Source organism: Oncorhynchus keta, chromosome 23, assembly GCF_023373465.1.
Source record: "Oncorhynchus keta strain PuntledgeMale-10-30-2019 chromosome 23, Oket_V2, whole genome shotgun sequence".
Taxonomy (NCBI): domain Eukaryota; kingdom Metazoa; phylum Chordata; class Actinopteri; order Salmoniformes; family Salmonidae; genus Oncorhynchus; species Oncorhynchus keta.
Window position 1 is genome coordinate 17309171 of NC_068443.1, and position 26247 is coordinate 17335417.

At 42.9% G+C, this 26247-nt stretch overlaps 3 protein-coding genes across 13 annotated transcripts in view; all 3 read left to right on the top strand.

Annotated features, from left to right (window-relative positions):
• LOC118402516 (nestin-like) overlaps positions 1-20261 on the top strand; it is a 53503-nt gene extending 33242 nt beyond the window's left edge. The window contains exons 1-15 of one of the 7 annotated variants that reach the window (XM_052476661.1): positions 10491-10589; positions 11137-11496; positions 11578-11680; positions 11762-11906; positions 12123-12205; positions 12494-12601; positions 14307-14425; positions 14548-14704; positions 14913-15010; positions 15107-15178; positions 15372-16430; positions 16585-16772; positions 16876-17552; positions 17635-18764; positions 18807-20261. In XM_052476661.1, coding sequence (XP_052332621.1) covers positions 11409-11496; positions 11578-11680; positions 11762-11906; positions 12123-12205; positions 12494-12601; positions 14307-14425; positions 14548-14704; positions 14913-15010; positions 15107-15178; positions 15372-16430; positions 16585-16772; positions 16876-17552; positions 17635-18764; positions 18807-19786 — 5007 coding nt within the window. In that variant the 5' untranslated portion in view covers positions 10491-10589; positions 11137-11408 and the 3' untranslated portion in view covers positions 19787-20261. Of the gene's footprint in view, positions 1-10490; positions 10590-10719; positions 11497-11577; positions 11681-11761; positions 11907-12122; positions 12206-12493; positions 12602-14306; positions 14426-14547; positions 14705-14912; positions 15011-15106; positions 15179-15371; positions 16431-16584; positions 16773-16875; positions 17553-17634 lie in introns of those variants that run through there. The other 6 variants (XM_052476662.1, XM_052476663.1, XM_052476656.1 and 3 more) reach the window with 6 other exon arrangements.
• On the top strand, positions 239-4098 carry LOC118401909 (zinc finger protein 572-like). 4 transcript variants are annotated; one of them, XM_035799589.2, is made up of 4 exons: positions 239-708; positions 783-904; positions 1064-1178; positions 1626-4098. In XM_035799589.2, the coding sequence occupies exons 1-4, from the start codon at positions 483-485 to the stop codon at positions 2765-2767; spliced, it is 1605 nt and encodes a 534-aa protein (XP_035655482.1). In that variant the 5' UTR covers positions 239-482; the 3' UTR covers positions 2768-4098. The 4 variants fall into 4 exon arrangements, with proteins under 4 accessions (XP_035655482.1, XP_035655480.1, XP_035655484.1 ...); XM_035799587.1 differs by having other exon boundaries at positions 240-708; positions 1058-1178; XM_035799591.2 differs by having other exon boundaries at positions 240-687.
• On the top strand, positions 6497-10098 carry LOC127911007 (zinc finger protein 333-like). 2 transcript variants are annotated; one of them, XM_052476670.1, is made up of 4 exons: positions 6497-8143; positions 8251-8336; positions 8414-8528; positions 8726-10098. In XM_052476670.1, the coding sequence occupies exons 1-4, from the start codon at positions 7930-7932 to the stop codon at positions 9850-9852; spliced, it is 1542 nt and encodes a 513-aa protein (XP_052332630.1). In that variant the 5' UTR covers positions 6497-7929; the 3' UTR covers positions 9853-10098. The 2 variants fall into 2 exon arrangements, with proteins under 2 accessions (XP_052332630.1, XP_052332629.1); XM_052476669.1 differs by having other exon boundaries at positions 6514-8143; positions 8230-8336.
• Positions 20262-26247: the final 5986 nt, after the last annotated feature.

Sequence of the window (26247 nt, forward strand, 5' to 3'; positions counted from 1 at the left end):
GGTGCCGTGTCCTCCCAGGCCGCTGGCATGGTGCACGAGCAGATAGGGTTAAAATAGTGGAATGGGGTAGTGGGTTTTTAGAATTAGTTGGATGGGTGTTTTTTTTATGTTATATATAATTGTTTTTTGTTTTTTTTCCTTTTCCAATTTTGTATCAGGATGTAAAATATATTTATATTGTAGTCCATTTGGGGGCGGTAATGCAACATATTGGATACGAACCGCGCTTTAACACCGAATATGGTGATGAAGAAAAAGAAAACGGAAGCGCGATTGCGCACGCATCTCCGATTTGAGACATGGTGGCATTTATCAGCATCGTTTGCCTAAATAGATCTCTTACAAATGTCTAATTGGTCCAATATCAACATTTGCCATAGCGTGAGAACTGGAAATATACTGATTATTTATTGCTCATTGGCTAGCAAAATTGTTTAAACATATTTACTTAGTCACTGCGAATAAATACTGGGCTGGACAGGATGGCCAGCTGCAATTTTCAGGAGCAGTTTGTATCCATTATGGAGGTATTGGCTAAAGCAGCTGTAGCAGAAATAAACAAACGCGTAGATGATAGCTGTGCTGTTATACGTTTGGAAATGACCCAAAGCCAGCGAGATATTGATGTACTGAAAAGGAAGTGTCAAATTATGGAGAGCGAGTTGAAGAAGACGCGCAGACGAAAGGGTAGTTGTGTTATTATTCATGGTAAATTGATTGAATATGCAAAATCCAAATGTGTGAATAGCCATAATATTTGACCAAATACAATTATTTTCTAGGTTTTTACCCCATGGCATCAGAGAGATCTCCATATCCAGTCAAGATGGTTTTGAACAAGCAGAGTAGTAGCACACAGTGGAGAGACAGCGAGATGTCTGTTGAAGGGGACTCTCAACCCCAGGTGTGATACATCACCTTTTAAAATGACAGAGACCTGACATCTTGGATCAATTATGTTATTGGATTATCAGGAGAATTTACTGCTTTTGTGTGATTCATGAGCATGAAAAGAGTTAGGTATGGTGTGTGTCCTGAGTAATAACCTCTTTCCCAGTTACAGCCTACTGATGTGGAGCAGAGAGTGGAGATTGAACCCATACTGATCAAAGATGAGGAGACAGCAGAGGATGTGTGGAAGACTGACCCTCAGGAAGAGATCAGGATGACTGGAGAGGGTGGGTGTGACCATAAGGGGTACTGCTCTGTCTGTCTATGGAAGACTGTGTAGTGGTATGCACGTTGCAAATTACATTGGTGTTTTATGTTCTGGCTTATAGAGTGCACGTGTAACGGAAGTGAAACGGCTAGCTTAGTTAGCGGTGTGCGCTAAATAGCGTTTCAATCGGTTACGTCACTTGCTCTGAGACCTTGAAGTAGTATATATATAGTTCCCCTTGCTCTGCAAGGGCCGCGGCTTTTGTGGAGCGATGGGTAACGATGCTTCGAGGGTGACTGTTGTCGTTGTGCGCAGAAGGTCCCTGGTTCGCGCCCGGGTATGGACGAGGGGACGGTTTAAAATTATACTGTTACACACGGACACAGTCAGTTCTAAAGCAGTCATATTTTGCAACTGTTAAGGGTCTTTTGTAATGTTTATTTTATGTTGATCCCCAAATCTTTAGATTCTGGTTCCAAGCCTGGGAAATCACCATCCTTTGAGCAACGGCACTGTGGTGAGGACTTCATCACACAACCCAATATATCTCCCAGAGACTCAGTGGAACATTACACCAATTCTGATCGTCCAGAGGAACCAGGAACAACCCGGCTCGCATCTACAGAGGTGTTCAGTACAGAGCAGCACCGGCCAGACGAGGACGACGACTCACTAGACCTAGTGATGGTGAAGGATGAGAAAGAGGAGGAGTTAGATCAGACCACGGCCCTGGCAGGACCTGACCAGTTTGTCATGGATGAGTCTGATGGGCAGCTGTGGACCTCTGTGGATCCAGGCGGAGACACTGACCCTGTCTGCCACCCAGATTTCTCCTTTCATTCCACAGAAGAGTACTCTCAGAATATCTCAATTTTCCCATCTCATAGTGGGCTGCCATCTTTTCCTACTATGACAGATGAAGTAGGGCCATCGCTTCACTCTTCTATATGGAAACCACATGCTAACATGTTCAGTGCAGCAAAACACATGACAAGACATGTCAGGACATTGGCTGATGAGACTAGACAACAGATACCAGAGGGACAGAGCAGTGAAAGGCTGAACTCAAGTAATGAAGGAAATAGTTTAGCTCTACAGCCAAGGCAGCATCAATACAGGGCTTCAGAAGCAACAGTGAGATTGAGTGAATGCATGACAGGGTCAAACATGGCCACCACCTCCACCTTCTCAGGATACAGCCTGAGTCGCAGTAGTTTTAACATGGTGAAGAGAATGAGGACTCAGTGGAGATCAGGTGGCACCACCGAGAGGCGTTTCAGCTGCACCTTCTGTGGGAAGAGCTTCCCGCGTTTCTGGCAGCTCAAAGAACACCTCCGGAGTCACACTGGAGAGAAACCGTACACCTGCGAACAGTGTGGCAGGAGTTTTACCAAGCAATGCAACCTGATCAGACATGCTGTGGTCCACAGCGGAGAGAAGCCCTACAAGTGCACACAGTGTGGGAAATGCTTCACTCAGCGCTCCAGCATGAAGTCACATCAAAGAACACACATAGGAGAGAGTCCAGTGTCTCAATACGTGGCACCCGCATACCCTGGGGATCCACACACAAGTTTAATGTTGTCTCAGACCAGATGGAACAAATAGGAACATAATTGCATTATGCTTCAGAAACAATTTCAATGTGAAAATGTAGCTCAATCAACCCTACTCGCTATCTTCTACACTATCTGATGTGCTTTCTTTTTGTATCTAATACCTGTACTGATACACTCCCTATGTATTTATTTGGACAGTGAAGCTACAACTTTTAATTTGGCTTTATACTCCAGGATTTTGGATTTGAGATCAACATTTTTTCATGAGGCAACAGTACAGAATGTCACCTTTTATTTCAGGGTATTTTCAGGTATTTTCATACATCTGTTTTACCATTTAGAAATTAAAGCACTTTATGTATCTAGTTCCCCCATTTGAAGGTGGCATAAGTATTTGGACAATTTCACTTAGTGTATGAAAATCTGTCAGAAGTTTAGTACTTTGCCCCTTAGCACCTAATGACTACATCAAGCTTGTGACTCTACAAACTTGTTGGATGCATTTGCAGTTAGTTTTGGTTGTGTTCTGGATTATGGTGCGTCATTTTGGAGTCACTTTTATTGTAAATTAAGTTTTTAATTTGTTTCTGAACCCTTCTACATTTTAAACCCTACCATGACTACGGATAATCATAAATTGATCTTGAATAATGATGAGTGAGAAAGTTACAGAGATAAATATCATGCCCCCCAAAAAATACTAACCTCCCATGTTACTAGTAATGGTGAGAGGTTAGCATGTTTTGGGGGCATGATCTTTGTACATCTGTCACTTTCTCACTTGTTACTCACAAATTCATTCATGATTATCTGTAATCATGGTAGCCGCCACATGAATGTAGAAGTGTTCATATTCTATTCTTATTTACAATAAAAGTGACTCCAAAATGACACAATACATTATTTACCATTAATTTCTATTGGGCACAAAATAATCTGAAACACAACTAAAACAAACTACAAATGCATCCAGCAAGTTTGTAGTCATGAGCTTGATGTAGTCATTGCCTGCTAGGAATATGGGACCAAATACTAAACTTTTGACTAAATGTAATACTAATGACACCTTCAAATGGGGGGAGTAGATGCATTGAGTGCATTAATTTCTAAAATGTAAAACAAATGTATAAAAATACCCTCGACATTCTGTTATGTCGCCTCATTAGACATTTTATCTCAAATTCAAAATGCTGGATTATAGTGCCAAATGAAAAAGATTTACTTCACTGTCCAAATATATACGTCGGGAGTGTATATGCCTTAACATTGAGAAGAACCTCTGAATGTTAATTAGCTATAACACATGTAGTATAATATAACACATGTATACAATAGTTAATATAACCCTTTTCCTTGATTAAATACCATACCACATCTTCAGACCGGTTTCATTAGGTTGTGTGGGTGAGAATGGAGATGACAATATTTGATGATGTATAAACCATTAGTTTTTATGAATGGTTGAAGAAAGTGTTTTAGTATTATACGTTTCACCAGTGTGTCGTGCATTATGCATCTATAGCCTTTTAATGCATTAACAACCATGTGAGCCATTGCATTACAGTCTTTTCGCCTACATGTAGCCAAAGCTATTGAAAGAGACAAGACGTTTTACGATATGAATTATTTTAGATCATAAAACTCATTTCTTTAATCAATAGATATAGTTACTCTACATGTAGTTCTCCGTAGGGTTTTCAGCGGTTAGCTTCGCCCATGACTGGCTCCTTGTGAACTACAATCCCGACTTTGTGTTTTAATGTTTAGGAACATCAATAATCATCACTTGCTAAACAGTTTTTGGAACATATGGACCTCATCTTTAATTTCAGCGACAATTAATCTTTCAAATACAAAACAACCAGTTACTGTAGAAGATTATACAGATCCATATGCTGTGTGTTCCTCCAGCCACGAACTACACTTCCTCCCCAGTTACGTTTACACACAGGAGTTCGGAGCACGATAGGTGGCTAATTAGCAAAAGTGCTCGCCAATGTCTTCGGTCTGTCGTCTGGAAAAGCGCTATAACATGGTGATATGGCCGTGTAGAAACACTAACCGTAGTGCTATAAAGGTGTGTTGTAATTTGTCCTTTTGTTTTTGGAAAATTATTTATCGCTCATATGGAAGATACGTTTCTAATGTTTCCAAAACCACTCCACAAGAGAGGCGTGTTAACGTTCAGACCGAGCATCGGGGAGCTTAACAAAAGTCCCCACAGGAAGAAGATACGATTGTCAATGGGCGACGAAAAGTAGCTAGTTAGGTCTATGAATGGGCTACCCTACATGCAGACAAGAATATACCAGGTATATACCGTTGAAGTCGGAATTTACATACACCTTAGCCAAATACATTTAAACTACGTTTTTCACAATTCCTGACATTTAATCCTAGTTAAAAGGCCCTGTTTTAGGTCAGTTAGGGTCACCACTTTATTATAAAAATGTGAAATGTCAGAATAATAGCACAGAGAAAATTATTTATTTCAGCTTTTATTTATTAGGTCACATTCCCAGTGGGTCAGAAGTTTACATACACTCAATTAGTATATGGTAGCATTGCCTTTAAATTGATTAACTTGGGTCAAAGTTTTCAGGTAGCCTCCCACAAGCTTCCCACAATAAGTTGGGTGAATTTTGGCCCATTCCTCCTGACAGCTGGTGTAACTGAGTCAGGTATGTAGTCCTCCTTGCTCGCACACACTTTTTCAGTTCTGCCCAAAAATGTTGTATAGGATTGAGGTCAGGGGTTTGTGATGGCCACTCCAATACCTTGACTCTGTTGTCCTTAAACCATTTTGCCACAACTTTGGAAATATGCTTGGGGTCATTGTCCATTTGGAAGACCCATTTGCGACCAAGCTTTAACTTCCTGAGTGATGTCTTGAGATGTTGCTTCAATAAGTCCACATCATGTTCCATCCTCATGATGCCATCTATTTTGTGACGTGCACCAGTCCCTCCTACAGCAAAGCACCCCCACAACATGATGCTGCCACCCCCGTGCTTCACGGTTGGGATGGTTTTCTTCGGCTTGCAAGCCTCCCCTTTTTCCTCCAAACACAACTATGGTCATTATGGCCAAACAGTTCTATTTTTGTTTCATCAGACCAGAGGATATTTCTCCAGAAAGTACGAACTTTGTCCCCATGTGCAGTTGCAAACCATAGTCTGGCTTTTTTATGGCGGTTTTGGAGCAGTGGCTTCTTCCTTGCTGAGCGGCCTTTCAGGTAATGTCGATATAGGACTCGTTTTACTGTGGATGTAGATACTTTTGTACCTGTTTCCTACAGCATCTTCACAAGGTCCTTTGCTGTTGTTCTGGGATTGATTTGCACTTTTCGCACCAAAGTATGTTCATCTCTAGGAGACAGAACGAGTCTCCTGCCAGAGCAGTATGATGGCTGCGTGGTCCCATGGTGTTTATACTTGCATACTATTGTTTGTACACATGAACGTGGTACCTTCAGGCATTTGGAAATTGCTCCCAAGGATGAACCAGGCTTGTGGAGGTCTACCATTTTTTTCTGAGGTCTTGGCTGATTTCTTATGATTTTCCCATGATGTCAAGCAAAGAGGCACTGAGTTTGAAGGTAGGCCTTGAAATACATCCACAGGTACACCTACAATTGACTCAAATGATGGCAATTAGCCTATCAGAAGCTTCTAAAGCCATGACATCATTTTCTGGAATTTTCCAAGCTGTTTAAAGGCACAGTCAACTTAGTGTATGTAAACTTCTGACCCACTGGAATTGTGATACAGTGAATTATAAGTGAAATAATCTGTATGTAAACAATTGTTGGAAAGATGACTTGTGTCATACACAAAGTAGATGTCCTGACCGACTTGCCAAAACTATAGTTTGTTAACAAGAAATGTGTGGAGTGGTTGAAAAACGAGTTTGAATGACTCCAACCGAAGTGTATGTAAACTTCCAACTTCAACTGTATACTGAACAAAAATATAAGCGTAGTGTTGGTCCCATGTTTCATGAGCTGAAATAAAGATCCCTGAAATGTTCCATATGCACAAAAAGCATATTTTTCTCAAATTTTTGGCACAAATTTGTTTACATCCCTGTTAGTTTCCATTTCTTGTTTGCCAAGTTAATCCATCCACTTGACAGGTGTAGCATATCAAGAAGCTGATTAAACAGCATGATCATTACACATCAAATTTATTTATATAGCCCTTCTTACATCAGCCGATATCTCAAAGTGCTGTACAGAAACCCAGCCTAAAACCCCAAACGGCAAGCAATGCAGGTATAGAAGCGCGGTGGCTAGGAAAAACTCCCTAGAAAGGCCAAAACCTAGGAAGAAACCTAGAGAGGAACCAGGCTATGAGTGGTGGCCAGTCCTCTTCTGGCTGTGCCGGGTGGAGATTATAACAGAACATGGCCAGGATGTTCAGATGTTCATAAATGACCAGCATGGTCAAATAATAATAATCACAGTAGTTGTCGAGGGTACAGCAAGTCAGCACCTCAGGAGTAAATGTCAGTTGGCTTTTCATAGCCGATCATTAAGAGTAGCTCTACGGCTCCTGCTGTCTCTAGAGAGTTGAAAACAGCAGGTCTGGGACAGGTAGCACGTCCGGTGAACAGGTCAAGGTTCCATAGCCGCAGGCAGAACAGTCGTGCACCTTGTGCTGGGGATAATAAAAGGCCACTCTAAATTGTCCAGTTTTGTCACATAACACAATGTGACAGATGTCTCAAGTTTTGAGGGAGTATGCAATTGTCATTCTGACTGCAGGAATGTCCAACGGAGCTATTGTCAGATAATTGAATGTTAATTTCTCTACCGTAAGCCACCTCCAACATTGTTTTAGAGAATTTGGAATTAAGTCTGACCGGGCTCACAACCGCAGACTGAGTTTAAGGATGCCTGCCCTGGACATCCGGCTTCTTTACCTGCAGGATCGTCTGGGCCTGGCACCCACTATATTATTGATCAGTATACCTGCCATGCCAGTGCTAATTCTACCAATTTTGTAAGGCTGTTGCAGTCTCATATTTACGGTAATAAATATTTACGTCACGAGTTGAACGGAAGTGCGATTGAAATTGCGCACGGATCTCCCACTTCGTACATTGTTGCTATTTATCAAGGTCTACGGATTGTTTTTGCACATTAGCTTGGAAATTGTAGACTATTGACTTCAAACAGATAATACAAATCTGTAATTTGGGTTTTACAAGATGGCCAGCTGCAGTTTTCAGTCGCAGTTGGTATCGATTATGGAGGTATTAGCTAAAGCCGCTGTAGCAGAAATAAACAATCGTGTAGATGATAGCTGTGCAGTTATACGTTTGGAAATGACCCAAAGCCAACGAGATATTGATGTACTGAAAAGAAAGTGTCGAATGATGGAGAGCGAGCTGAAGAAGACACAAGGACGAGATAGGAGAAAAGGTAGTAATTTGATTGCATGAACAACTGAAGAAAATCCCAAATGTGTGAATAACCCTAATATTTCACTGAATACAATTATTTTCCAGTTCTTTACCCCATGTCAACAGAAAGATTGTCATATCCTGTCAAGATTGTTTTGAACAAAGAAAGGAATAGCTCACAGTGGAGAGGCAGAGAGGACTCTCCGTGCCAGGTGTGATAAATCACCTTTTATGAAAAGTGTTAGACCTGGTGTGTGCCCAGAGGAATAATTGCAGTTCCCTGTTACAGCCTACTGATGTGGAGCAGAGAGTGGAGACTGAACCCATACTGATCAAAGATGAGGAGACAGCAGAGGACGTGTGGAAGACTGACCCTCAGGAAGAGTTCAGGATCACTGGAGAGGGTGGGTGTGACCATAAGGGGTACTGCTCTGTCTGTCTATGGAAGACTATGTAGTGGTATGCACGTTCCAAATTACATTGGTGTTTTATGTTCTGGCATATAGAGTGCACGGACACAGTCAGTTCTAAAGCAGTCATGTTTTGCAACTGTTAAGGGCCTTTTGTAATGTTTATTTTATGTTTTTCCCCAAATCTTTAGAGTCTGGTTCCAAGCCTGGGAAACCACCATCCTTTGAGCAACGGCACTGTGATGAGGACTTCATCACACAACCCAACATATCTTCCGAAGACTCAGTAAAACATTACCCAAATTCTGATCGTCCAGAGGAACCAGGAACACCCCGGCTCCCATCTACAGAGGTGTTCAGCACAGAGCAGCACCGGCCAGACGAGGACTCACTAGACCTAGTGATGGTGAAAGAGGAGGAGCTGGATAAGACCACAAACCTGGCAGGACCTGACCAGTTTGTCATGGATGAGTCTGATGGGCAGTTGTGGACCTCTGTGGATCCAGGCAGAGACACTGACCCTGATGGCCACCCAGATTTCTCCTTTCATTCCACAGAAAAGTACTCTCAGAATATCTCAATTTACCCATCTCATAGTGGACTGTCAACTGTTCCTACTATGACAGATTATGTAGCGCCATCACTTCACTCTTCTATAGGAAAACCACATGCTAACATGTTCAGTGCAGAAAAACACAGTAAAGGACATGTCAGAACATTGGCTGATGAGACTAGACAACAGATGCCAGAGGGACAGAGCAGTGAGATGCTGAACTCAAATAATGAAGGAAATAGTTTAGCTCTACAGTCAAGGCAGCATCAATACAGGGCTTCAGAAGCAACAGTGAGATTGAGTGAGTGCACGACAGGGTCAAACATGGCCACCACCTCCACCTTCTCTGGATACAGCCTGAGTCGCAGTAGTTTTAACATGGTGAAGAGAATGAGGACTCAGTGGAGGTCGGGCGGCACCACTGAGAGGCGTTTCAGCTGCACCTTCTGTGGGAAGAGCTTCCCGCGTTTCTGGCAGCTAAAAGAACACCTCCGAAGTCACACCGGAGAGAAACCGTACACCTGCGAACAGTGTGGCAGGAGTTTCACCAAGCAATGCAACCTGATCAGACATGCTGTAGTCCACAGTGGAGAGAAGCCCTACAAGTGCACACAGTGTGGGAAATGCTTCACTCAGCGCTCTGGTATGAAGTCACATCAAAGAACTCACATAGGAGAGAGTCCAGTGTCTCAATACGTGGCACCCGCATACCCTGGGGATCCACACACAAGTTTAATGTTGTCTCAGACCAGATGGAACAAATAGTTCATAGTTACATAGTTTTTCTGGAACTTTGTTTTGAGACAATTTGACAAGCTTTTCCTCCTAATTGATTTGTGAATTGGTTCTGATGTTTGACTGTTGATGGCTCTTCACTTTTATTTTAAACAACTAATTTACAACTGGTAACAATGTATTTTGTACTACAAAACTGTAAAAAAAAATATATATTTTCAATAAAATGTATTTAATGAAATAGTCAATCTGCTTTTAGATGAATAATATGTAGGAGTAATTTAGTCTGTATTGTCTAGGTAGTGTCTGACTATCTGGGATGTCACGTCTTGCCACAAGGGACAGTCTCATATCAGGTCAGGTTAATAACTCAATTCAACTTGATTTTCAGTTAGGTTTGGAAATTACTCTGCTGCCTTAAAATGTTGAGTTACTGTATGTCATCTCAAAATGAGGCAATAAAATATGTTTCAGTGTAATAGGCTATATGTGTTTATACTGAAACATTTTGCATTGTCTAAACTGACCACTGTTTCTGAATAAAACTGGTAATCTGAATCAAAGATTATTAGATAAGAGAAATAGATTGGTAGTTTGAATGATTTACTCTTTCATTGATTTACCAATCAACAGAGGCAGAGCTAATGGAGGAGATATACAGAAAGAGAACGCGAGCGAGAAAGAGACTCAGGAAGTCGACAGGGGAAGTTTAGTGGTTTCTTGCGTCATTGCTTGCTGCTGCTTGGTTGTGCCGGTGCAGAGTGAAGGTAGGAACAGTTAACTTTTTATTACGCTTTTTTATTCTTGTTTTTACCTCAATGTCACCAGAAACTTGAGAGGAGTAGCAGTGACAGTGTGTTAGGGATGGAATGGTAGGGGTCAGGGGGATGGAGAGGTGGGGTCAGACACAGAGGCTTCATGTTCTTCGACAGGCCTGCAGTCAGAACGACATACAATTCAATTGACTTCCGCTGCAGTGAGAGGGCCACAATGGCTGCGAGAGGCAGGGAGGAGAAGGCCTTTATCGGTCACGGAGAACAGCCAGAGCCGGGGTTAGGGGTGTCAGTGTTCCATTAGCATAGGAAGACTAGGCGTTATTTACTTTAAAGTCTCCCCAAATCACAGCACTGAGAGGGAGTCTAGGAGTATTGGGGTAAAGGGTGTGGCCTGTTTATTTTGTGAAGAAGACATTAAGGGGAAGTGAAGACTGATGCATGCTGTAGATTGTGAGCGATGCTCACAAATGATCACATTAAGTGTTGTGCTGGTGTACGTATATTGAGAAGATGATTTAGCTGGTTTCTTACTTTGCAGAGTGCCACAAAGACAGCATGACCTAGCACAATGCCTTAAAACAGCTCATTATATCACAGTATATAGCACTGCACATCACAGAGTGGAACAATAAAACTTAATAAAATGCAATGAAGAAAACACATTGTTGCATATTAACAGTATATTGTAAATGTATATGAGCACCTCATGGTCACGTTACCATTAACCAAGTTATACAGAAAATACATATATCAGATACACAAACACACAGGGCTGGATGTGCGAGAGGTTGAGGCAGGAGAAAAGAAGAGATGCGGAGACTCCGGAGAAAAGGAGGGAACAATGAGAAGGTGTTTGGCTGTGACCTGTTGGACCACTTGTCCACTACCTGTCAGGAGAGTAAGTCCCAAGTTTCCCCAGACAATTGACTAGAATATGTTAAATATTAGCTTGAATACCATGGTCTTGTCTCCCTCTCAGTTCCCCAGGTGCTGCGAAGCTGCAGTGAATTCATTGAGGAGCATGGGGTGGTAGATGGGATCTACAGGTTATCTGGGGTGTCATCCAACACACAGAAACTAAGGTAAGTGGGGTGTGTGAGTTTGTGTGCTTGCGTTTGTGTGCCTGTGTACAGCAGTGAAATGTTGTGTTTGTCTCCAAACAGGGGTGAGTTTGACAGTGAGGGGACCCCGGATCTCAATAAGGATGTGTACCTGCAGGACATTCACTGTGTCAGCTCTGTCTGCAAGGCCTACTTCAGAGAGTTACCCAATCCCCTCCTCACATACCAGCTCTATGACAAATATGCTGTGAGTACCTGTCTTGATAGTTATTCAGAGACATGGACAGACACCAGGGTTGCGTTCAGTAAGAACAAAAAGGAGAAAGCGTTTTGAAATGGATAATTCTTGTTTTATTAAGTTCGGATTAGAAAACATTTACTCCCATTTCATACCTACTAAATGGGACCCAGCATAAAGATGGCATATGCCTTTTTGTATCAACCTCACCTCTTTACCCATCAGGAAGCTGTGGCGATTCAGTTGGAGGAGGAGAGGCTGGTTAAGATTAAGGATGTGCTGAAAGAGTTACCTGCTCCCCATTACAAGTAAACCTCTACTATTTAACTATCTCTTTCACTATAGATATAGAAAGTGTAAATGACTGCTGTATGTTTTCATATATTACATGGCCTGCAACCGTCTGTTTATAACTAGAGGTAAATTCTGCTTCATACCATATCTCTTGAACTTACTAGTATATTTCAGGCTGTGCACGGCTTTTCTAGCCATGCATAGTTATTCTCAAATAGTTTCAAATGTTTTTAAACAGTTTTTAAATTAACTATCCCACTTCCATCTCTTTCTGCCCCTTCTCCCTCCCACTGGTTTCTCAGAACTCTGGAGTTCCTGATGCGCCACCTTGTCAAGATGGCTTCTCACTCCTCACACACCAATATGCATTCCCGGAACCTCGCCATTGTTTGGGCTCCGAACCTTCTCAGGTGTGTGGGTTTGTGTGTACACTACCGTTCAAAAGTTTGGGGTCACTTAGAAATGTCCTTGTTTTTGAAAGAAATCATGTTTTTTGTCCATTAAAATAACATAACATTGATCAGAAATATAGTATAGACATTGTTAATGTTGTAAATGACTATTGTAGCTGGAAACTGAAGATTTTTTATGGAATATCTACATAGGAGAACAGGCCCATTATCAGCAACCATCACTCCTGTGTTCCAATGGCATGTTGCGTTAGCTAATCCAAGTTTATAATTTTAAAAGACTAATTGATGATTAGAAAACCCTTTTGCAATTATGTTAGCACAGCTGAAAACTGTTGTTCTGATTAAAGAAGCAATAAAACTGGCCTTTAGGCTTGTTGAGTATCTGAAGCATCAGCATTTGTGGGTTCGATTACAGGCGCAAAATGGCCAGAAACAAAGTCCTTTCTCCTGAAACTCGCCAGTCTATTCTTGTTCTGAGAAATGAAGGCTAATCCATGTGAGAAATTGCCAAGAAACTGAAGATCTGGTACAACGCTGTGTACTACTCCCTTCACAGAACAGCGCAAAGGGTCTCTAACCAGAATAGAAAGAGGAATGGGAGGCCCTGGTGCACCACTGAGTAAGAGGACAAGTACATTAGAGTGTCTAGTTTGAGAAACAGACGCCTCACAAGTCCTCAACTGGCAGCTTCATTAAATAGTACCCGCAAAACACCAGTCTCACTTCAACAGTGAAGAGGCGACTCCGGGATGCTGGCCTTCTAGGCAGAGTTGCAAAGAAAAAGCCATATCTCAGACTGACCAATAAAAAGAAAAGATTAAGATGGGCAAAAGAACACAGACACTGGACAGAGGAAGATTGTAAAAAAGTGTTATGGACAGACAAGTCTAAGTGTTCGGACCACAAAGAAGAACATTCGGGAGATGCAGAAATAATGAAAAGATGCTGACGCCATCTGTCAACCATGGTGGTGGCAATGTGATAGTCTGGGGGTGCTTTGTTGGTGGTAAAGTGGGAGATTTGTACAGGGTAAAAGGGATCTTGAAGAAGGAAGGCTATCACTCCATTTTGCAACGCCATGCCATACCCTGTGGACGGTGCTTAATTGGAGCCAATTTCCTTTTACAACAGAACAAAGCACAGCTCCAAACTATGCAAGAACTATTTAGGGAAGAAGCAGTCAGCTGGTATTCTGTCTATAATGGAGTGGCCAACACAGTCACCGGATCTCAACCCTATTGAGCTGTAAGAGCAGCTTGACCGTATGGTACATAAGAAGTGCCCATCAAGCCAATCCAATTTGTGGAAGGTGCTTCAGGAAGTATGGGGTGAAATCTCTTCAGTTTACCTGAACAAATTGACAACTAGAATGCCAAAGGTCTGCAAGGCTGTAATTGCTGCAAAGGGAGGATTCTTTGACGAAAGCAAAGTTTGACGTACACAATTATTATTTCAATTAAAAATCATTATTTATAATCTTGTCAATTTATAATCTTGTCATTATTTATAATATTGTCTTGTCTATATTTCCTATTCATTTTGCAACTCATTTCATGTATGTTTTCATGGAAAACAAGGACATTTCTAAGTGACCCCAAAGCTTTGAATGGTAGTGTACATGAGAGAGAAAGAAGTGAAGATATAGTTAAAACAGGGTGTTTGCATTGTTCAATGTTGTTTAATCCTCTGAGTTTGTTTGCAGGTCAAAGGACATTGAGGCGTCAGGGTTTAACGGTACAGCAGCCTTTATGGAGGTGAGGGTCCAGTCTATCGTGGTGGAATTCATCCTCACCCACGTGCCCCAGCTGTTTCCTGATTCAGGTACATCACTTTTCCTCTCTCTCTTTCTCTCTCCCTGTCTCTCTCTTTCTCAGCCATAGAGAATAGATACTCACTCACAGCACTCATATCTCCTCCCTCTCTTCTTCACCTCCTTATTAAAGGTATTACGGAGCGCCGGAAGTCACTCCCATCTCCCTCTATACACAATCCAGAGGAACCTTTCTTCCGGGCCATTCCATTCCAGTTAGGCAACATCAGCCCAGGGGACGGTCCCCCTGCCATGCGTTCCTACCACGCCATCATAGACGGGACAGACAAGTAAGCAAATTCACACAAAAAAACAAAAACATGGCCAGTTTATGCTAATTTATCATCAAGATAGTAGCAGTATAGTGGTTGAGGTTGGAAGAGGTTTAGTGTTCGTAATGGTAATAGATAGGTTAGTATTAGGGCATATAGTTTTTCCTACATGGCCAGGTCACGTGGTGTAGAAAAATCCTAACAGAAGTAACATTCTCTACTTCAGGAGGAAGGGATCTCTTAAGGGCAGGAAGTGGAAGTCCATCTTCAATTTAGGAGGCAGACTCCATGACCCGAGACGGAGGAACAAGAACTCGGCCAAAGGTGAGTGACACACTGATGTTATCTTTAATTCAATGCATGGCTTTGCAATGGTAATAATGATTATTTTGAGTTTGACAATCATCCTTCCATCTGTAGAAAAAGAGAGAACTGTCTTGAGGCCAGCGAAGAGCATGGATTCCCTGAGCTCTGTGCCCTATCCGCAAGAAGGTGCATCTCCTTACTTGTTTACCCAGTCTTTATCTTATTGTATAGATGTTGGTGAATATGTTTTTATAGTAATTAAATTAATGCATACTGGTAAGGCTAAGGAATAATTTATTTTCTGTGTTCAGTAGTACTATAGTCTTACAATTATGACAGTTTTGTGTAGACTAATGTGAATGTTTACAATACCTCTCAGGTTCCAGACAACGACCCCCTTCCACTGTGATGTCCCCCTTGGCTCAGCCCTCTCCCTGTACCCAGGGGGTTGCGGAGGGAGGGGCATCCAGTAGTGGTGGTGATATGGGCAGCGGGTATGCTGTGACCTACCGGAGGGGTCAGGGGGCTAGTGTGAGTGTAGTGAGCGGGGGCGGCGGAACACAGGGCATATACAGTCGACTGGACAGTCACTGTGGTGGGGGCAACAGCACTGAGGCTCTGCAACCCCCATCCAGATCCCCAGGACTCTCCAGCAAAGCCGACCGGCGGGCAGGGATCCACATCTCCGGACCTTTCTCGGTCACAGTACCCCTTCACATCACATCAGGCCTGGCCTTTGGGGTGCTGCAGGGGGGTGGAGCGGACAGGGGCAACCATAGAGGAGGACAGGAGAGTGGAGATAAAGGAGAGGGCGGGGAGGGTGACAGACGGAAGGGAAGGGAGGGGGAGAGACAGAAGGCAAGGGAGGGTCACAGACAGGAGGCAAGGGAGGGTGACAGACAGGAGGCAAGGGAGGGTGACAGACAGGAGGCAAGGGAGGGTGACAGACAGGAGGCAAGGGAGGGTCACAGACAGGAGGCAAGGGAGGGTGACAGACAGGAGGCAAGGGAGGGTGACAGACAGGAGGCAAGGGAGGGTGACAGACAGGAGGCAAGGGAGGGTGACAGACAGGAGGGAAGGGAGGGTCACAGACAGGAGGCAAGGGAGGGTCACAGACAGGAGGCAAGGGAGGGTCACAGACAGGAGGAAGGGGAAGGGGAAAGGCACATCCGAGTAGAAGTTAAGAGGGAGGACAAGACTGACCTAGGCAAGAGAAGAGATGAAGAGGTAACAGGGGAGAGGAGAGGTGAGGCAGAGGAAGATAAAGTTGAAGAAAAATGGGGAAGAGGAGAAGAGGAGAGAGAAGAGGAAGTGAATGGGGACTGTGTATCTAAGCCATCAGAAGAAAGCATTGAAGAGATTCAGGTTCAGGGTGAGGGTGGAGAAGGGGATGCAGAAAACCATGACAACAATGAGGATGAAGAGGGAGAATACATGGGTATGTCTAATCATTTATGTGTTTAAATAAACATAATTTGCGTAATAAGGGAAGTACAATAGTCATGGTAGTAGGTTTATAGATACCGGTTGGAGTGAAATTCACTTGGATAGGACATTTGTGTCAATCTGTAACATTTGCCTTTACTCCTCAGATATGAAAGGCTCTGTGCAGACTGCCCTGGATGCCCCAGATATGTCAGGTGTCAGAAATGAAGTAGTTGCCATAGATTTGCCATTTCCTCTGATGGAGGAGGACGATGAACAAGACCAGGACTGTCCACTGGACTTTCAGGATACTTTTGGATTCCTTGACCTTATGGACAGCAGTGTCTCCAGCCAGGTGTGTATGTGTCTGTGTCTGTGTCTGTCTGTCTTTTTGTGTGTCTGTGTTTAATCATTTAGTTATGATCCTAACCTCTCTTTTCCATCCTCTCTCCTCCCAGATGTTCCAAGAGTTCTCAGTGGAGCCTCATCATGGGGATGATGAGTATGAAGACGAGGTGGAGCATAGATCCCCAGGACTCTCACATGACAGACCAGACCCTGTCACACAGCTACCTGTAGACACACAGACACAAATACAGACACAAACGCCCATACACAGGCCTCTAAGCATAGATCAGTATGGGCGAGCCAACAAGTCAATGAGTCTGCCTTACATGTCCCGGCCCTTCCTGCCTGCTCTGTCTTCCTCCTCCTCTGAAGAAGAAGAGGAGGATGAAGAAGGTGATGATTATGACAAAGAAGATGAGGAGGATGATGATGACATGTTCTGTAAAAGTCTACCATCTAGTTTAGTGTTCAACAGACTGACATGGAGTGGACCTCAGACTGACTTGGAGAACAGTTTGTCCCCAGCCCCTGTGCCCTCACAACCACTGGACGGTGCCTCTGATGACGGACCAATTCCTAGTTCTGAGGCCAGAATTCCCCCTGAGCACTTGGACATTGATTCCCCTGACTGCTGTCACCACTCAGTGGTGGTTTTGAGGTATAGCAAAGCTGAAGAAAAGAATAGTCTGGAAGCGATGAAACTGGTGGAGGAGGAGGATGCAGAACAGGATCGCGGCAGCCAGGAGAAAAACCAGGCAGACACCCTGACCAATACTTGCACAGAAAGGTAAGCAGAGGCAGGTTATTTATAAAGTGAAGAACAGCAGATCAGGATAAATGTACTTGATAAATGTTACTTGTCATCATAGATCGCCTTCACTTTGCAGCACTGACATAGAAGAAAGTTGTCACTTGGTTGAAACCAGCATCATGGAGGAAGAGGAAACTCCAGATGACATTGAGAAGAGCCACGCTTCAGCATCCGCATCAACTGACTGTGAGGAGGCCTCACTGCAGACCACTGGAGTTCATCTGAAGCTCAAAGACGAGGAAGAGGTCCTGAAGAGTCAATGTCCTGAAGAAGGTGTGATTTCAGAGGGTTATAATGGTGATACAGTGAGCGAAGCCGATGCAGAAAACCCACAAGAGCATTTACTCACGGCCTGTCTTACTGTTTCCTGTGCTGAAGAGCCAGAGAACATAGTCAATGAGCGATCAGAGGAGGTTTCTAGAGATTCAGCTGAGGATGTAAAAGAGCATCCTGAAAAAAGTGCTAAGAGGGAGAGAGCTGGAGAGGAGAAGAAGGTAGAGGAAGTGATGGAGGAAAGAGATGATAGAAACGGGGGAGGATGGGACAAACAAGAGGGAGAAGAAACAGCATGTGAGAGCGAGGGAGATATGGGCAAAAGAGAGAGAGAGGTATTAAAGGAATTGGAAAAAACAGAAGAAAATTATGTGGGGGTTAGGGTGGGAGTGGAGGAGAAGGAACAAGGAGGAATGATTGAAGAAGAGGATGACAGGATAGCAGGTGATGAAAGGGAAGTAGGAGAAGAGGACACAAAGCAGGAAGAGGTCATTTATGAAGAGATGATGAGCATAGTAGTGAGGGATGACATGATGGAAAGTGGAGAGAAGAAGGATAGGGAAGGAGAGACTGGGGGAAGTACATTTATAGAGGAGGTGATAGAAACCAAAGAAGATGGAGAGATGATTGGAGTACAACAGAAAGAGATCATGAAAGAGATAGATGAGAGTAAGGCAAGTGAAGAGATGAGTGCAAAAGAAGAGGCGAAGAAAGCGGTGGACGGAGTGGATCCCATGGGAGAGACTGAGGAAGAGGCAGCTGAAGGAGTGGATACCATGGGGGAGACTGAGGAAGACACAGCTGAAGAGAGGGTGGAAGGTGTGGATACCATGGGAGAGACTGAGGAAGAGGCAGCTGAAGGAGTGGATACCATGGGGGAGACTGAGGAAGACACAGCTGAAGAGAGGGTGGAAGGTGTGGATACCATGGGAGAGACTGAGGAAGAGGCAGCTGAAGGAGTGGATACCATGGGAGAGACTGAGGAAGAGGCAGCTGAAGGAGTGGATACCATGGGGGAGACTGAGGAAGACACAGCTGAAGAGAGGGTGGAAGGTGTGGATACCATGGGAGAGACTGAGGAAGAGGCAGCTGAAGAGAGGGTAGAAAAGATGTTGATTGATAATGAGAAACAGGATCTAGAGGCACAGCACGTTTTAGAGAGAAGACAAAGAGATATAGATCTTATAAAGGATGTTGTGGGAGAGGGATATGAGGAGGGAGAGAAAGAGATGGAAGTGGGAGATGTAATCTGGGAGGAAGAAGGAGATAGTATACATGTGGTCCAACGGGAGACAGATGAGAAGAAAGGAGAGACGAAAGATCAACTAAAGACACCAACAATAGAGGAAAGAGAAGAAGAACTGAAAGAGATCCAGATAAACAACAACAAAAAATATGAGGGAGAAAACGAAGTGATGGATAGTAAAGTGGGGTCTGAAAAAGGGGTGGGGAGAGTGCTGGTCGTGTCTAAACAACAAACACCCCCTAAAGTGTATCAAGCAAGATCAGTGCCAGTGGTACCACCCAAGCCCCATCACTGCCGAATAACTGCACTGAACCTCAGACAACAGCAGCACCAGAGGGAGAGGAGAGAGACAGACAGAGACAGTGGAAAGGGAAAGGTACACAGGACTTTGGGACAGCAAGATAAGGAGAGAAAGATGGAAGGAAAGCCAGAGCATGACAAAGTCAGCAAGACAGAACGAGGGTGGAATGAGGATGGGGAAGATGAGGGCACAGGCAAAAAGGAGGCACAGAGTGGGGGGGTGAGGGAGAGGAGGAGAGATGTGGATGAGGGGGGAGTGAAAGACATGATGAAGAACAGTCCAGTCAGTATGTGTTTTGATGAAGCTGTTGCCATGGGAATCAAGAGAGGGAGAGAGAAAGAGGGCAGTGAAAGGGAGAAAAAAAAAGAGAGAGGATATGAAGTACAATAAAGAGAAAGAGGTGGACATAAAAGCCAGTAAATGTTATAGTCATTGACTCTGTCTGGATGGTTAGTATACAAACGAATCATTTGTATATAGTTATATTTTCCATACTGCCTGTATTATTCAGCCTGGGCCTAGAACCCCGTCCCACTAATATTCAGGGATACTCAGAAAACTGATCCTCCGCAGACTCCCCCCTCCCCTCCATCTGTAAATGTCCTCCTTATTTGTTGCTATTTTCAACCTATTAAACTAACTTGCCATTTTAACTTGGTTTCAATCTACAAAGAGTTGTAAATTTACACCCAAGTATGTCAATCTCAGGTATCACATCTCATGCATAACCATAGGTATTGTGAGCAAGAAAATGTCTTATGAGAAATGGCTAGAGATGTCATTATTTGTACCAATTCCATAAACCAATGCATTTTCTGTTTTTAATTCATTTTTGTGAATAAATTTATTCTGCAGACAAAAATAAGTGTCTTATTTGTATTTTCAGAAATACTTTTACAAGTAGCTGTCCTGATTGATTTCACAGAAATATCACAATATAAGGACATAGGGGTGCAGTGTAGGGGTGCTATACAGAAGATAACCCAATTTGGTAAAAGACCAAGTCCATATTATGGCACGAACAGCTCAAATAAGCAAAGAGAAACGACAGTCCATCATTACTTTAAGACATGAAGGTCAGTCGAACCGGAAAACTTCAAGAACTTTGAAAGTTTCTTCAAGTGCAGTCGCAAAAACCATCAAGCGCTATGATGAAACTGGCTCTCATGAGGACAGGAAAGGAAGACCCAGAGTTACCTCTGCTGCAGAGGATACATTCATTATAGTTAACTGCATCTCAGATTGCAGCCCAAATATATGCTTCACAGAGTTCAAGTAACAGACACATCTCAACATCAACTGTTCAGAAGAGACTGAGTGAATCAGGCCTTCGTGGTCAAATTGCTGCAAAGAAAGCACTACTAAAGGACACCAATAAGAAGAAGGGACTTGCTTGGGCCAAGAAACACGAGCAATGGACATTAGACTGGTGGAAATCTGTCCTTTGGTCTGATAAGTCCAAATGTGAGTTTTTTGGTTCAACCGCAGTGTCTTTGTGAGACATATTGTAGGTGAACGGATGATCTCCGCATGTGTGGTTCCCACCGTGAAGCATGGAGGAGGAGGTATGATAGTGTAGGGGTGCTTTGCTGGTGACACTGTCATGATTTATTTAGAATTCAAGGCACACTTAACCAGCATGGCTACCACAGCATTCTGCAGCGACACACCATCCCATCCGGCTTGCACTTAGTGGGACTATCATTTGTTTTCCAACAGGACAATGACCTAAAACACACCTCCAGGCTGTGTAAGGGCTATTTGACAAAGAAGGAGAGTGGTGGAGTACTGCATCAGATGACCTGGCCTCCACAATCACCCAATCTCAACCCAATTGAGATGGTTTGGGATGAGTTGGACCACAGAGTGAAGGAAACGCAGCTAACAAGTGCTCAGCATATGTATGAACTCCTTCAAGACTGTTGGAAAAGCATTCCAGGTGAAGCTGATTGAGAGAATGCCAAGAGTGTGCAAAGCTGTCATTAAGGCACAGGGTGGCTACTATTTTGATTTGTTTAACACTTTTTTGGTTACTACATGATTCCATATGTTTTATTTCATAGTTTTGATATCTTCACTATATTTATGCGATGTAGAAAATAGTAAAAATAATGAAAAATCCTTGAATGAGTAGGTGTCCAAACTTTTGACTGGTATTGTATCTTATCACCAGTCTCAACATCAACAGTGAAGAGGCGTCTCCGGGATGCTGGCCTCCTAGGGAGAGTTCCTCTGTCCAGTGTCTGTGTTCTTTTTCCCATCTTAATCTTTTCTTTTTGTTGGCCAGTCTGAGATATGGCTTTTTCTTTGCAACTCTGCCTAGAAGGCCAGCATCCCGGAGTCGCCTCTTCACTGTCGATGTTGAGACTGGTGTTTTGCGGGTACTATTTAATGAAGCTGCCAGTTGAGGACTTGTGAGGCGTCTGTTTCTCAAACTAGACACTCTATTGTACTTGTTCTCTTGCTCGGTTGTGCACTGGGGCCTCCCACTCCTCTTTCTATTCTGGTTAGAGCCAGCTTGCCCTGTTCTGTGAAGGGAGTAGTACACAGCATTGTACGAGATCATCAGTTTCTTGGCAATTTCTCGCATGGAATAGCCTTTATTTCTCAGAACAAGAATAGACTGATGAGTTTCAGAAGAAAGTCCTTTGTTTCTGGCCATTTTGCTGCCTGTAATCAAACGCACAAATGATGATGCTCCACATACTCAACTAGTCTAAAGAAGGTCTGTTTTATTGCTTCTTTAATCAGAACAACAGTTTTCAGCTGTGCTAACATAATTGCAAAAGGGTTTTCTAATGATCAATTAGCCTTTTAAAATTATAATAAATCTGACGTTTCCAGCTACAATAGTCATTTACAACATTAACAAGGTCTACACTATATTTCAGTTTAAACTGTTCTGCCTTATTATTATTCGACCATGCTGGTCATTTATGAACATTTTAACATCTTAGCCATGTTCTGTTATAATCTCCACCCGGCACAGCCAGAAGAGGACTGGCCACCCCACATAGCCTGGTTCCTCTCTAGGTTTCTTCCGAGTTTTTCCTAGCCACCGTGCTTCTACACCTGCATTGCTTGCTGTTTGGGGTTTTAGGCTGGGTTTCTGTACAGCACTTTGAGATATCAGCTGATGTACGAAGGGCTATATAAATAAATTTGATTTGATTTTGATTTGATATTATTTTAATCAACAAAAAATGAGCTTTTCTTTAAAATACAAGGGCATTTCTAAGTAACCTCCAAACTTTTGAATGGTAGTGTGTATGTATTTTGTATTATTATTCTTTTAAAAAATTCTCACAAACACTGCTGCTTGCCAGCTTCGACAAGCTGTACAATAGTAGAACTGATTATGTTGTAAACATTTCACAGAGTCACTAGCACTGCATATTAGTTTTTGTGTAACAAGGGTGATTTTATTTGAAGAACAATGTCTAACATTGTTTCTTTCAGTACACAAATAGCTGCAATCAAGGATGTGCTAGTAAAAGCAGCTGTTGCAGAAATAACCAAACTTGTAGACGAGGGCACTGTAGTGCTACGGCTTGAAATGTGCTGGAAAGAAAATGAGATGGAAGGCCTTCAAAATAGTTTGCAACTTATTTCTCTTAAATGTTTTGCACACATTTGTTTACATCCCTGTTAGTGAGCATTTCTCCTTTACCAGGATAATCAATCCACCTAAAAGGTTTGGCATTTCAAGAAGCTGATTAAACAGCATGATCCTTACATAGGTGCACCTTATGCTGAGGACAATAAAAGACCACTCTAAAATGTGCAGTTTTGTCACACAACACAATGCCACCGATGTCTCAAGTTTTGAGGGAGTGTGTAATTGGCATGCTGACTGTAGGAATGTCCACTAGAGCTGTTGCCAAATAATTGAATGTTTATTTCTCTACCATAAGCTGCCTCCAACATAATTTTAGAGAATTTGTCAGTACGTCCAACTGGCCTCACAAATGCAGACCACATGTACCCACTCCAGCCAAGGACCTCCGCATCTGGCTTCTTCACCAGCTGATAAAACTGTGGGTTTGCACAACCAAAGAATTTCTGCATAAACTGTCAGAAACCGTCTCGGAGAAACTCATGTGCGTGCTCGTCGTCCTCTCCAGGGTCTTGACCTGACTGCAGTTTGGCATAGTAACCAACTTCAGTGGACAAATTCTTAACTGTGATGGTCACTGGGCATGCTGGAGATGTATGCTCTTCTTGGATAAATCCCGGTTTAAACTGGTTTTCTGATCCACGCCCCTACTTTACATTTTTTTTTATCTGTGACTATCAGATGCATATTTGTATTCCCAGTTGCATGTTGCGTTTATATTTTTGTTCAGTGTAGAAACATAAATCCCTATACTTTCATATGACATCAAAATAATTTCACAAATGCAAAAATAAATATTTACTGTACACTGTTTTAACCAGTTTTAACAATGTTTTTTTTTGTCTATATGAAATATATCCTTATGCATCCAAAACCATACTGCAAGTGATGTTTGTTAATGTTCAGACTGAGCGGGGCGGCTTTTAACAAAACTCCCCCCTGCAGAAGACGCCTTCGAACAATGACTTAAGTGTAATGTAATGGAACTGAGAGGCTGACTATGTGCAGAGCCTTTTGAAACATAAGCAATGGTGTGTATTCATGGATGCCAAGGGAAGCCAGGCTTCCCAAAAATTGACCAAGAAAAAAAAGAAAATGTATCTTTCGTCACTCTGTGTTTTCATAATTTTCCTTCAATTCGCAGGAGGCTGAACATATGACCAAAAGTATCGAACATATCGTCGAACATCTCATTCCAAAATCATGTGCATTAATATGGAGTTGGTCCCCTTTTGTTTTTATAACAGCCTCCACTCTTCTGGGAAGACTTTCCAATAGACGTTGGAATATTGCTGCGGGGACTTGCTTCCATTCAGCCACAAGAGCATATATTATTAGTGAGGTCGGGCACTGATGTTGGCTGAGTAGGTCTGGCTCTCAGTCGGCATTCCAATTCATCACAAAAATATCCAATGGAGTTGAGGTGAGGGCTCTGTGCAGGCCAGTGAAGAAATTCTAACACACACGATCTCGACAAACAATTGATGTATGGTCCTCGCTTTGGGCACAGGGGAATTGTCATACTGAAACAGGAAAGGGCCTTCCCCAAACTGTTGCCACAAAGTTGGAAGCACCGAATCGTCTAGAATGTCATTGTATGCTGTAGCGTTAAGATTTCCCTTCACTGGAACTAAGGGACCTAGCCCGAACCATGAAAAACAACCCCAGAGCATTATTCCTCCTCCACCAAGCTTTACAGTTGGCAATATGCATTCGGGCAGGTAGCGTTCTCCTGACATCCACCAAACCCAGATTCATCTGTCAGACTGCCAGATGGTGAAGCGTGAATCATCACTTCAGAGAACGCTTTTCCACTGCTCCAGAGTCCAAAGGTGGCGAGCTTTACACCACTCCAGACGACATTTGGCATTGCGCATGGTGATCTTAGGCTTGTGTGTGGCTGCTCGGCCATGGAAACCCATTTCATGAAGCTCCCGACGAACAGTTCTTGTGCTGACATTGCTTCCAGAGGCAGTTTGGAAGTCGGTAGTGAGTGTTTTAACTGAGGACAGACAATATTTCAGCACTCGGCGGTCCCGTTCTGTGAGCTTGTGTGGCCTATCACTTCCTAGTTGAGGCATTGTTGCTTCTAGACGTTTCCACTTCACAATAACAGCCCTTACAGTTGCCCGGGGCAGCTCTTGCAGGGCAGAAATTTGACAAACTGAGTTGTTGGAAAGGTGGCATCCTATGTCAGTGCCACGCCTATTCTACTGCCAATGTTTGTCTATAGTGTGGAAGGACCACTAGAGGGCAGGCTGGGCTCATGGATAATAGCCCAACAAAGCATGGGAGACAAGGTAACCAGAGTCAATTAAGCACAGCTGACGGTACTAATGACATACTCTCCTTCCCCTATAAAAGAGAGAATGGAACCAGCAGAGAGAGGGAAAACTATCTCTGGAAGATGGCCAGATAGATAGATAGATAGATAGATAGATAGATAGATAGATAGATAGATAGATAGATAGATAGATAGATAGATAGATAGATAGATAGATAGATAGATAGATAGATAGATAGATAGATAGATAGATAGATAGATAGATAGATAGATAGATAGATAGATGCTGTGCTTAAAGAACCACTAAGACGGTGATAAACCTGTGATTTATGTTTGTTGTAGTTTAAAGATAATCCTATTGTGTTCTTGTTTCATCTGGAGAAGAAGATGTGTGTTTTTCCTTGGAAGATTTTTTATTGATTATGTTAGAATGTTTTTGTTGACAAAATACCCTCAATAGAGAACCGTGTTCAATCAAGAAAACCTACTCAAGAACTCGTTTATTCCAACTTCCCGCTTTAGAGTGACGCCTAATTACTTGGTACACTCACAATAGAGATTGCATTGCTGTGTGTTTGATTTTATACACCTGTCAGCAACGGGAATTGCTGAAATAGACAAATCCACTAATTTGAAAGGGTGTCCACATACTTTTATATATATATATAGTGTATATTACCCATGTCCTTGTTCAGCCATGACTCAGAGAAGAAGAGTATATTACAGTTCTTAATATCCCGTTGATAAGATAAGTCTCGAATGGAGCTCGTCCAGTTTATTCTCCAGCGACCGCACATGTCCTTCTGTAGCACAGTTGGTAGAGCATGGCGCTTGTAACGCCAGGGTAGTGGGTTTGATTCCCGAGACCAACCATACGTAGAATGTATGCACACATGACTGTAAGTCGCTTTGGATAAAAGCGTCTGCTAAATGGCATATATTTTCATATAT